We start from the raw sequence: 13,955 nt of genomic DNA on the forward strand, positions 1-13,955 counted from the left end.
GAAAAAACATATATTTAATACTTGCGCCGGGTATTTAATGTTCGGCTCCGCCCGAACTTAGACTTTCTTACTTGTTTTTATTTGTTTATTAAAAAAAAGTAGCGGAAAAGAAATTTTTTTATTACAAATTTTTATTTTTGCGAGCATTAACAGACAAGTGATAAAGGCTGAAATTTTGCAACATTTTTTTTGTGACCGACAACAAAATTTTCCTCTGGGACCGAAAGAAAAAAAATAAGTTTAGAAAATACTTAGGTAACAAAAAGTAATCCCTTCCTCATCTATCCCACCTCTAAATATATCAACCCTAAAACTGGCTTTCAGCTCCGCCTCAGCTGAACAACTGCCAAGTACACTAAGAAAATTAATTTTTTCAGACAGTGTAATTTTTGGTGTTATGTTAGGGTTAGTATTTATTATGTTCACACCCTGTAGGGTAAATCTCTCGTTCTGAACTGGTGCTCTTCTAGTATGTTTAGATCCAGTACTGGTTTGCGATAAATCTCTTTTGCTTGCAAACAACTGGCGAATTTAAAATGGCGATGTCCTGGGAAGCGTCAATTGCCACCGCTGCATCCATTTTTCAATAGTTCCGAACTAGTCCTAAATTCTATAGTTCCGAACCAGTTCTAAAATCGACAGACGAAAGAAAAAAGTATCATGATTTTTCAATATTTTTGGTTCTTCCCTGTGTGCGATTTTAAGTTATTTTGAAATAAATGTGTTTTTAATTTAAAATTAAATTTGTTTTAATGATTGTAAGAAATGTACGTTTACAAACCTTTGGCTGCAGCTGAGTTTGCAGAGGTGTTCGCTATTATTGGTTAGATTCCAGACGGTCCCAAGATGTTAAGATGGTTTTGTATTACCAAGCTATGAAAAAGCATCTACGAAATGCAGATTAGAAGCGTATTTGAACGAAAAAGCCACCAAACACATATCCATGTAAAGTAAACAAGTCCCCAGCTGCATCCCTTTTTCGATAGTTCCGAACTAGTTCTAAATTCGTCACTTTAGATATAGATTCCTAGTGAAAAAACTGAAAAAAATAGTTTTTTAAAAGTACCACTTTTCGCCGATTTTGGCCTGGCGGGGATCTAGTTACTATCGGACTAGTTCGTTTTTGGCGATGAAGATGTAGCACGGAACTAGAAATTTGATTCACTAGTCCGCGGTTTCCCTCCTGGGCAGCCGTGAAAATTTTCCAGCAACACACACACACACAAGGTGTCGTAAGTCACGTATTGTCATATCGCACACCGTCTTCAAAAGAGTCACAACTCAAAATTTGGCATTTTTGGGATTTTGCGATAAAAATGTATACAGATCTTTTATTTACCTTTCAACAAAAGCTGGAGCAAATTTTTGTTAAAATTTGTTAAAAAAACTAAGGTAAAGTCGCCCTTGCCCATATGATTATCATGTGCCAAGAAATAGTTTTTCGCATTTTCTATCATACGTATTATTTTGAGTTGTGACTCTTTTGAAGACGGTGTGCGATATGTTGTAAAATTTTTAACGGTTAAATAAATGTTTAGAGGACTTGAAACTTCAACCAACTATTAGATGTTAACGGTGTGAAATTTCATAATACGACTTTTATGGTAGCTGGTAAATCCCTTGAACAAAGTTTTAGTCTTTTAAAGTTTACCGCGTACAACAACACGACAGTATACAACACCTTGCGAACTCCCTAATAGCCCCAACACAATGAAAACGACTAGCTACGGACCACAGCTGTCAAATTATTTTTCCTCGTATTCTTATGTAGGTATTTATTTTGGTGATGACAGGGCTAAGCGACGACTGTGGTTGCGGCGAGATTAGATCTATTTCTATTTTTCCATCGACAGATAAGGTTCTTCCTCTTCTTTTATGTCAAACGCCATCGACATAGCGTTTAGATAATGAAGATAACAAATTGGAAGCTGTGGCCCGTTGCTCGTCGTTTTCAATGTGTTCAGCACTTAATTGTTTTCACATAAAATTTGGACACAAGAAAAAGTAAAGTATAAACAAAATCAAAAAAACTAATTTTCAAACAAACTGAGTTGTGTAGATCAGGGGCGTCTCTCATAAAAGCTTCTGGAGGCTGTTTTAATATTTCTTATTTTATTATATTTCTTAGGTTTTTTACATTATGTAAAGTTGAGAGAATGACGTCAAATATTAATTTTTGATCAATTACGATTTTGAAACTACATCTTGCAATAACAATCTCTCATTACGGTGTTACGGTGTTGCAACCGTGCATAGCGAATTTTTTTATTTTACACTTTCCTTCCTCGCTTCGTTTTCGGCGCCAAGTCTATTAACAGTAAGTATTTATGAATATATAGAACATTTTTTCCCAAATTAAATAATTTACAAAAACTGTTCAGCATGTCGCACGTTTTATACTATACAGATGTATGTAACTCAAAATTTACGTTTTTGGAGATTTCATTATACAATTAATAAGCTTGATATGTAGAATACGTTCAGCCTAACAGATGACTAAACTTCAAAAAAATGGCGAAGACATGTATGTGTATACCATCTCTATTTTGGTATACCAACTATATGAATTGATAACACTTTGATTGCGTTGGCCCACAAAATTGAAATTTTGAAACAATTCTGTATATAATTAAACGTGCGATATATATTTTCGAGGCAATTTTAGTTACAAAACAACTGCATATATAGAAATAAAAACTCTGTCGATTTTATATATTTATGTTGTTTTTTAAATAAAAATGAGAATGAATTGCCTTAAATAATAAAATGTATCTTGGGGGAATTAGCTTTAAGAAGTTGGCATCCCTGGTTGTAATATATCGTTTAAAATATACATATCCCATCCCTATGCAGAAGGAATCGCTACGGAGTTAATTAAAAAATCTCGCATGATTAGAACCGACCTAGGAGTAGAAATTTTTCTACCACGTTTGGCAGGTAAACAAAAACAACAGAAGTAACCCCCATCGGTCAATGAAAATAAGTATTTACTGGCGACGGTCTATAATAAAACCGTATCTGGATTTACTAAAGGCTTCTTTACAACTACGCTTTTTCCAATGAAAATACTCCAGCCTTTTCGCTGTCTAGATTGCACCCATTGTATTCGATCAAAACGTCCACTGCAATGCATACGTACAAAGTATAATGTTCTATAACGCCGAACTACAAAAAGTTGAGTATATTTTTCCAAAGCGCATCCGAAAAGTTATCGAAACGTATCGCTAGAGCAATCAGTGCATCACAAACAAAGTTGATGCTTCGTTTGTGTCTGGCTGCGATGGGTTTTGTAAAAATGGAAAATTCTGAAGGGTTACACCAACAGTTTAAATATCGCAGTAGAACAGTATCCAAAAATTGCATTGGTACGTTTTGGAAGTCAGCCGTACAAAAGAACGCGAAGCATATTCAACAGACCTATGATCTAGATATGGGCAGTGACCTTATTCTTTGGTACAATTTATGGAAGAAAGAGAAAAAGAACTTGTCTGAATTTGGTACAATATATGGAAGAAAGAGAAAAAGAACTTGTCCGATGAAAATTTGAAGGATGTTGAAGTTGTAGATCTACTTATTTATAGAAGAAAACGAATTTCTAACAGCGATAAATAAGTGTATTTCCATTTTGAGCGATTTTCCATGCACAACAGCGACTGTGGAGCGATCGTTTAGTAGACTTCGTAGAGCAAAAACCTGGCTCAGAAGTACATCAGGAGAAGAAAGGCTTTCTGGACTATGCCTCATGAGCGTCCATAGAAAACTCGTTACCGAAAACCTCGAGATGATTCAGGAGGAAATAATCGAAAAGTTTGCTGAAAATGCGAAACGTTTGTTATTAGTGTAAAAATGATTAAATAAAAAATATATCAAAAAAATTAACAAGTATATTTCGTTTTCCCCCTCTTATATCAGATCCTGGCTACACTCTTGGCTTGCTGACTATTCCTGTATGCCGTCATGGACAAACCGGAATTCTTTTACAAAACACATAAAAACTCCTAATACCATATTCTGACCGACAACGAAAACACTATGAAAACGAGTTTTGGAATTGTGGGCTGAAGGCTTGTTAGTGTTTTCGTTGACATTTCCTACATCTTTTGAATACAGTTTTGCTACACAAAAACAAAACCAAAACACTTTTCCTTCATTTTCTTTTCATTTACAACCTTTAACTTTCATTCTTATTGTACTTTGGCCAGCAAATTAACATTAAATCCGAAATTGCGTACTAAAGATGATGAAATATGACTTCCACTTCGATAAATAATCGAAAAAAACTAGTGAAGACACCGATTGGAATGAGTGGAACGTGAGTTTTTAAGTAGTTTTCAGCGAAAACTGGTTTTCGTTTGACAGATTTTACATGGACGACAGCACAAGTTTTAGGTCGAAAACCAGTTTTAGAAACGAAAACATGTTTTCGATGTCGGTCAGAACATGGTATAAGGCTCAGTTAGTCTAGACTTACTTTACGTAACTTAACTTGGCTAAATATTTTGGCCAACTGTTATCTGAAAAGCTGTGTTAGCAGTTAGCCAAAACTTCAGTTAACGTGAGAAGCTTAAGGATCTGCAGATTTAAGATTTTCAAATTTAGATCTTAGAATCAGGCTTGTTAGATATTCGTTTCTGTTTAACCTCGATTGCACAGGCCTGCGAAATTTTACTTTTTCCAGTTTCCAGAATGGCTAGGCGAGATACGTAAAGATCTGACCTTCAAAGTTCTCCAGCACGTTTGGATTGTTGGAAATGTTAGGTTAAATTGTCAAAAAATGGCTATTATTTGCCTTATATGATTTTGTTGGGTATGAATTTTTTAACTTTCCATCAAAAGTCCTTAAGGTGACAGGTTCCCACCAGGGTGGGAAATAAAGTCAATTGACCTTATTTCCGTTGATCTTGTTACCTGTCACCGTCCTTAAGCCCTTTTTAGCGCAAAAATCTACAAGAATCATTCCAGCCCGAATTAGTAATTGTACCTCGCAGGCTGGAGGAATGAGCTCCATGTCTTTCTCAATAAAACATAAAAGGAGCTTAAAAATCTTTTAATGAAGTTTTTCTGAATTTGAATGTTGGGAAAGGATTTTGGTCCCGTCCCGCCCCCAAAACTTGTTAAGACCTTCCCGCCACCGCCCATCCCGGCCATTTTTAAATCAATACCGTGGGTCCCTCGGGTCCCGATATCCCGCGCCCATCTCTAATGTATACCTAGGTGGCAGTGGCTGAGCGTGTAGGGGTGCGTGCCAGTATTTGTCAGCTTTCAGAAGTTGTCGGGTTCGAATGCCGTCAGGCGCTTCCTTATTTTTTTCAAACCATGAAAAAGCATCTATGATGGGCAGAAGGAAAGCATATTGAACGAAAAAGTCAATAAAAAAATCTCAGAAAAACAGCCAAGAACGTGACCGTTTCAAAACAATCCTTGTCTGTACATACATTTCGAACGGGAAAACGGATCGTCAAATTATCCCAAAATGGAATCGGTCGAGGGACAAAAATCCGCATTTCATCAACTTTTTTCCTTTTTCGGATCCATTTTCGGAGTTTTTCCTGTCTGGATTAGTATATGGCATTTTATTTACATGACAAAATACATTGGGATCATAACTACAAATAGCTGAACATCTAATTTCTGCATCAAAAAGAAAATTAAAAATAAATAAATAAAAGTGTTTTATTGGGACCGGGAGGAGAGCTAAGAACGGAGGTAGAGCGGAGCAATGGAAAAAACCTTAGCTCGGAAGCAGTTTGTGAGAAATCAAACAATTGTTATCAGGGTTTGTATGCATTTAACCTTTTGAGGACCGATGTTGCGTATAGATAACATTGTCATTTTCATTTATAAATCTTGTTGTGTGAAAGATTTTTTCCAACGGTCTGCTTTAGAAGATGCTTAAGAATGTTGTGAAGGCAAAACGCTGAACCTCATGCCATAATTATGGAACCAATTAGTTTTCAGCGTCTTTTCAATGTGACTACTTGTGCGAAACATAAATGTTAGTAAAAGTGATTCTGCAACATTTTTAAAAAATATACATATTAAATTACATTTTTTTAAACAAAAGGGTTTATGTAATAAAATTAAATAAATAAATGAAATACAAACATCAAACCTTGAAACAAGTTTTTGGTTTTTGTTAGGAAACTTTGTAAGCATTTATATGCAACATTTTATAACGGTCATACAAAAATCATATACATAAGTTCTAATTTTATACCAGTACATTTTAAAGGATTAATCAACTATAATATGGCGTCCTAAAAGTTTTTTTCCCACCCAAACTATTTCGGTCTTAAAAGGGTTAAGATTCCAATATCTTGAAGCATTGATCAGGCTATATCTGTAGAACTCTGAAATATTACACTAAACTTGCCACGTTTTTGGATGTTAAAATGACAAGATCACAATTTCATTCAAAAAGTTGTGGCCTTCAATCTCGTGGATATATATTATCCAGTCTGGCCAGACCTATTCTAATTTACTTGTGTAATAAACGTATTTGTAAATGAGACAGCGGTCTGAGATTTTTTGACTTTTCCTAAAATTTGATTAATTATCCTCAAATAAAATAAATCAGGATCAAAAAGTGAATACAAGGACAGTTACAAGTATTTTTGTTAATATCTATTCGTACATAATTGGGCCAGCCAGAACCCTTTATCACATGTCAATATGCTCGCTAAAAGAGGGACCAAATATAGGAAAACTGCTTCTGACGATAGGATTTTAATCCAAAAAATATATTTAAAAAAATTTTATCGTCCTTCTACTCCATCAGTTTATTTAATGGCATGAAACCAAATCAGGCCAAAAAGATGTCGATATTTCAATCTGCCTTTTAAGTGGTAAAGGTGGTTTTGTAAGCACTCCTAGATACATAATTCCATGTTTATCCTCCCAGTTGTAACAAACGAACTGCTACGAATACCACAGCTACATATTGCCTGGCATACCAAAAGTTTCGTAGGAAACCTTGTCTTTTTTTTTGGTTTTGTACTCCTTTTGGATATTGTCTCGCGTACCGTAACGCGACATAAAAATCGCCACCCGGAAGCTGCGAAAAGTCGCCAAGTCTCATCGTCCATAACGCAGCAGTTAAAATTCTGTATGAAATCACAGTGAAGTCATTTGACTCGATTCTTTGCTTGATGTTCTTTTCTGATTTCCTATCTAGAACTTTCTGGTCCTTGTGTGATCTTAGCCTTTCCTCCTTTTTAAGTTTTCTATCGAATGCCTGAGTGCATTGTACTTTTTTCTCTACTTTTCTTCCCGTTATATTTGGATTTTTCTTTAAGTGCTACAATCTTCTTAGATCCAATCCGGATTTTGAAAGCCTTTGATTTGCCAGTTATTTTTTCCTATTAATAGCTGGAGTTCGCCATAGATTTTAATAACTCGAGAAACGGTATTCGTTGACACGCTTGCTTTTTACAAGCTTTTTTAGCTAAGGTTTCGAAAGTCACATTTGGATTTTCCTTAAAAATCTAAAGCTGATGCCAGATAAAACTTTGTAGCTTTGCGTAGGGTTGTCAGACGTACTGCTTTTGGGAGTAAACGTACTCCTTTTAATTGCAATGTACTCCCAAAAAAAAATGTCTGGAAATATACTCCTTTATTAGCTTTGTACTTCTTTTGTACTCCTTTTTCCAGCTATTAATATTTTATCATATACAGGGTGTAAAATAATATCTGTTGCACAGTTTTTTTTTTTTTTTAAATAAAAGGGGCCTTTATAGATTTTGCGAAAAAGTAGTTTATTGTTCATTATCCACAGATTTTACTTCAATTTTATTAATTTGTTTTTAAATTTTAACCTTCATTTGGGTTTACCGGCGGTAAACACTTTGGGAGAAAAGCGCAAGTCTTCGTCGGTTACTTTATTACATATCTTCTGTAACCATAGGCTAATTTCCCCCATTTGGGTCCTTTATACTACGTCTTTTGTCCAACATAAGGCCTCAGACTCAGCAATCGAAAAGACTCGAAATTGGTGACTAGGAGGGCATTCAATCGACCAACCCTATACAGTTTTTTCCCCCTTTTTTTATACAAAATCTAAGAAAAAATACACCTGAAAAAGAGGTTCGTGCCGCATGTACTTATCTCCCAAAGCTGGCAAATGCAAATCAGGATTAAAATTTTAAAACCAATTATTAAAATTAAAGTAAAATATTTACAAAGCTAACAAAAAAAACACAAAATCTATAAAGAACCCTTTTATTTTTCAAAAAACCTGTGCGACAGTTATTATTTTACGCGCTGTACTTTGCCATTCATATTGTGGCAAACACTACTTAGTAAGCAAAGTTAATTGTGATAGTGAAAAGGTGTAAGCATGGCCTTAGGGGCAGGGGACTAGGGTATAAAAATCAGAAAAATATTAAATTAATTATAAGGCTTAAATTAAAAAAATGGCCATACATTCATGAATAGTCTGGAATTCTTCTGTAGGGAAACTTTCCTATAAGGGCGGTCATTGAGAACCGAATTCTACGCAAAAATACAGTGGACGCAAGTGAAAATTTTTCCTAATAAACAATCGTGGTACAAATCTCAATAAAAATATTAAAAATAAAATGTTAATAAGCCACAATAACATTGAAAATTATGACTTTTGGCAATTTTTCTAAGGGGTCTCTGGGGACCCATAGGGGCCTTAGGTGGTCGGGAGTAACATTTTTGTCAATGGCGGTTCATGCCCTCTCCAAAAAGGTCGGAAAAGGTGCCACGCCACTCCCCCTTCGATCACCATCTCTTTAACAACCGTCCCTATTGGAAAGCCAACCCATATAGTTTATTTATTTTTCACATTTATTGTTGCTTTGAAAAAGATTTCTAAGATATCTTTGTTTGTTTGTACCCAATTAATGGTAATTTGTAACAATAAATTGCACAAAAAATTAAAAAAAAGAAATTGTACCCCTTTTTTATGTCATGTACTGCTTTTTTTCTATCGAAAATATAAGTGTACTCCTTTCTCCGTTTCAAAATCTGGCAACCCTAGCTTTGCGTGACATTTATAACTTTGCCAGCAAAGCGGCAGACGCAAAAGGTATGCCACATTGAACCCCAAGAAAACCATTTTATACTGCTTTTCTACTCGTCAAAATTGCTGTGGATTTTATATACATATATTGCTTTAAAAATATCAGCAATGCAATTAAGTTTTATATTTCTACATGAAAACTCGAATTTGGACAAAACAAAATAAATATTAAACCGGCTGATTGTCAAGGCGCACAAAAAGATGGGAGTTGGCCATCTTTTCGCTTCGCGCTGCATCTTCAACGATCTGTGTGGCATGCTTTGTGGATTTTCATACAATTCATCTTATCTGTCAAAGCGAATCTGTCACGCAAAGCGAAGCAAAAGTTTTATGTGGCATCAGCTTAACAACTTCAACACGAACTTTTATTTCTTTGCTCATTTCGAAACCAAAACTTATCAGATGGCCTTAAAACTTTGCATGATAATTTTTGTACATTTATGAGAGGTATCTTGATTTGAAAAAATAATAAAATTTTGTACTTGAAAAGTTTTACAAGTAAAAATGCGTGCACTAATTTCATCGTCCGCAAACCTTAATAACGATAAGTAATAAAAAAATACGTTACTGAATGGTATAAAAACGCATTCTATAGCCATTTATCTGTAAATACGTAAAATACATACATATACATATGGGGGTCTGGCCAGACCGATTTGGAACGAAATTGACAAAAAAAAATGTTCGCCTAACGGAGAGTTAGGAAAAAATTCCATGCATTGGGGCAAAAAGTCGATATATTCGATTCAAAGTTGTTCTTTTGACATCACAAACGGAATCCTTCAAGAATGCACCGCCTCATATTTTCCTTATATACTTTGTAAAAAAGAAAACCATACTTTATTGAACTAGTGAAATGTGATCCCGAAATGGTTTTTAAGATCAGCTATGCGAAAACGAATATGCTACATATGTCACCAAACATTCACAATTTCCCCGCTCTTCATAAAATTCATTGGCACTGCTTTTACCTTACAAATCTCTGACGTTTTCTGTTGCATACCTTGGCCGACCTTTGCTAAATGCTGGCCCTACCACACTGGAATGAAATCACTTACGTGGCTCTGGACAGACTACTATGAAGAGCTTTCGTTTTCATTTAGACATGCATGCGTATGTTCCGAATAGGGCATATAGTTTGAATTTATTTCACTTTTACTGAGTTAACTTACATAATTCAATTGAATTGAGTTTATTTTATTTTATTCTAATTTGTGTATCTTTTTTTTTTTTGTTGTTTAAATAAGTAGTTAATTAATACAGTTGTAAGCCATGCAATTATTAACTCAGAGTTTCTAACGATCTTTATCTTGAAGCCGTGCATATGCAATGATACAAGTTTTCTTAGCTAATTTTCAACCGGTATATCCACTTTAGACTAAAAACCTTTCAAATGTACACATATGAAATTACTAACGATGTATGTACTCGGAGATTAAATATGTGATAGGCTTTTAAAAGCGCATTATCACTTCATCAAATAACAAATGTGATGAGATGTCATCAGCTCTCAACACTCATTCAAAAAAGACCACAAAAACACGAACACTGCAAGGATTTGAACCATTAACCACTGCCTTATTAGTGAGCGTAAACCATATTTTACTGCAAATGTTCAAATATTTTCAGTCGTGGCATGTGTCAACACAAATTGAGCAACAACCCCAGTAATTTGAAGAGTTTATCCTCCTTTCGTGCTATTTGAGTCGATGTAAGGCACTTTCCAGTCTACATCTGGCTTAAAATATTCACAAGCATAAAACAAGTCAAAATAACATAGCATGCTTTGAGGCGTACTGGTGCCAAGTGTTCCATCTTCACCAACAAGGGACGCCTTTGTGTGTGTGCGTATGCCGCTGTCGTTTTACTTGCACGCTGCACCAATGGTACCACCCACCGACTGTTCGAGTCTACGAGGGTTGAAGTCATTATAAAACTATAAATTAATTATAACTGCGGGGCACAAAGCGGTCTTTGAGCGCATGCACAGGCATACATACATATGTATGTTCATATTCATTTACCACGATACCATAGATTTACCCCGCAGTGAAATTTAGAGACAGTCTGGCAAAGCGCTAGTTCCGCCCTACAAAATTTCAGAACTTTCTCTGAACTAGTACAAATCGGCTGCAGAGCGGGGCAGATGAAACTTGCCGCAGCGGCGCACTGATAAATCGGGTCCGTCTACAATATGCATTGCGTAATTAATACAAATAATTGATTAAAACACCGCTGACCCAATTTAGAAACGAATACGTATTGTAATGAACGCCCGAAGAGTATTCTGTCACCTCATACTTTCCGATTACAAACAATACGAGTATGTAAAAACGCTAACCACAAATCAGCCATGCTTATAGAAAAGTAATCTGAGTTGTAATCGATTCATTTCGATATACCGCCTTCGAAATGTTGAATGAGTATTCGATTACGTAATGTGCATTTGTGCCGCTGGGGCGGTATGACAGTTGCGCTGCCCTCAAAGTTTTTTACATTTAGCGCGTGAAAGCTGAGAAGTAAAGCCCAAAATACAATAGCGCAGTGGCAGTGACAGTATCTAAAATCAGCTGTTACTGCTAATATTAACTGCATTTTTTTGTAAGCGAGCGACAAAATAACGCTCAACTCGGGTAAAATTTCCTTTTAGCTACTTAAGCAACCCTGCTGGTAGCTGGCAAGAAACATGTGATTAGTTTAACGGGATTTAGACACAAAAAACAATAGAAATTAGTAATTATGCGAGGTATTTGCGTAATATATGTACTTGTTTAAAATATAAATCATGTATATACGAAAACAAAAATTTACCTCTACACTTCCTCATTAACAATTCACAATAGAGCAGTTTTTTCACTTAACAACACTACTCTTCAAGTCACGTATTTTTTAACCGACCTGGCTGAACACGGATAAATAGCCGAGTTTGTGTTGTTGCTTTGCGTGTATTTCGTCATTTACGCGAGTGTTCTTTTGTAGCTCGGTTGCAAAAGAATGGACCTATTGGCAGTCACTGCCGCAGCAAACACAATACGGCGTTGTCAGTGACTGCTTTTTTTGACATTTGTTTTTTAACGTTTTTGTTGTTGCCTTTTAGGCTTCAGTGACATCAACAGAAGTTGGCTGCGTTTCATTTGTGTCAAATTCAACATGCGAAGTTTGCTGCGATGAAGGCAGTGGCAGTGAAATTAGAATTTGGGCTAAACTGAGCAGTACTGCTAGCTGCCACTGCTGTATTGTGAGTCGCTTCATTGGACACCACACTTTCTAAAAAACAGCTGATTTCGAAAAACTACCGCCGCCACTGCCACTGCGTTATTGTATTTTGGGCTTAAATGAACAAATTCTCACTTCCCGTACAATACGAAAATAGCTCCGCGGAAAGACCTCCGACTCTAACATCGTTGGTCGCGAGTTCAAATCGCGATGGAGGCTGTTGTGATTTTCAGATTAAATACATTTTAATTGTTGTGTGCCGCTTAAAAATTTAAAGAAAATGATCAAAATTTATATAAATAAAATAAAACTAAAAATAAATAAAAATTAAGTTAAATGCAATCTGTACAAGAAAAGAAAAAAACGAAAAAGTATCCAAAAATCGAATAATCAAAATTTTTTCTCCTAAAAAACTTGTATTCCCAGATCTGTCCATCATGGAACCAGTTTAGAACGAGTTCAAAAGTTCTGCAGAGGGGGGCAAGTTTCACTTCGTAGGGCATCGCCATGTTAAAAAAAGACAGTCGAAAGCATTGATTTGGGATAGATGAAGAACCAGCACCGTCCCTTTTCAAGCTAGTTAGGCGCTAGTTCTGAACCAGTTTGATTTGCTGCAGGGTATATCTACACATACATATGTATGTATGTATAAGCTGCTAAATCGGATGTAAACAGACCGAATAGATTTGGAATGAATAAAATAATGGATGCACTTTACAGCGACACCCGTGCCAAATGCTGAGAGATTTAGGAGCGATGAATTGGAATAATCACTGACTAATCGCTAATCACGATTAGTAAAACAGAAAACGTCATGTACATATGTATGTTGTTTGTGTCTTTTTCCGAATGCTTCTACTGGTATAATTGTTTTTTTTTCCAATTTCGGAAACAGGGTATATTCTTTGAGAAGTTAGTTAACTTACTTGTATTCGCGCCTCGTTAAGCTTCGTCGTTCGTGCCAATTCCTCTCTGCAGTAAATATCCGGGTAATGTGACTTCGCAAAAGCGGCTTCCAACTCGGCTAGTTGCTCCTAAAAATAAAATAATACTGTCTCTTAATAGATAACTCAAGAGATTGCATTTAAAAAAAAATTTGTTTTCTTAGTTGGTTAATCCTTAAAATTTATGCTAAGCTAAAAAAGCTGCATTTTTTGTAAGCGAGCGACAAAAGAACGCTCAACTCGGGTAAAATTTCCTTTTACCTACTTAAGCAACCCTGCTGGTAGCTGGCAAGAAACATGTGATTAGATCAACGGGATTTAGACACAAAAAACAATAGAAATTAGTAATTATGCGAGGTATTTGCGTAATATATATACTTATTTAAAATATAAATCATGTATATACGAAAACAAAAATTTCCCTCTCTACTTTCTCATTAACAATTCACAATATAGCAGCTTTTTCACTTGACAACACTACTCTTCAGGTCGCGTATTTTTTAAAATACCTGGCTGAACCAGGATAAACCCAGTAGCGAAAATGATCACCGGTGACATCGTCACTAATGAGGATTTAGTGACATCGTCGCACTTGCACTCCTATCAAAGACTTATAACAGACAATGTCTTGCAGCAGTCACTTATAAAAAGTTGATTGCAGGATTCTGTCGCTTGAATGTCATTACTGATCACTGCATGACCAAGTCATGCAGATGACATCAACGACGAAATTACCATTTATATGAAAA

The 13,955-nt window shown here is 35.6% G+C and overlaps 1 protein-coding gene across 1 annotated transcript in view; it reads right to left on the reverse strand.

Moving 5' to 3' along the window:
* LOC108358167 (muscle segmentation homeobox) overlaps positions 1–13,955 on the reverse strand; it is a gene marked incomplete at its 5' end in the record, with an annotated part of 150,189 nt that overhangs the window by 66,206 nt on the left and 70,028 nt on the right. The window contains one exon of the mRNA XM_017609342.1: positions 13,189–13,296. Coding sequence (XP_017464831.1) covers positions 13,189–13,296 — 108 coding nt within the window. The remainder of the gene's footprint in view (positions 1–13,188; positions 13,297–13,955) is intronic.

Source organism: Rhagoletis zephyria, unplaced genomic scaffold (assembly GCF_001687245.7).
Source record: "Rhagoletis zephyria isolate East Lansing unplaced genomic scaffold, Rhagoletis_zephyria_1.1 Rzeph_scaffold_00218, whole genome shotgun sequence".
In the NCBI taxonomy this organism is placed as follows: Eukaryota; Metazoa; Arthropoda; class Insecta; order Diptera; family Tephritidae; genus Rhagoletis; species Rhagoletis zephyria.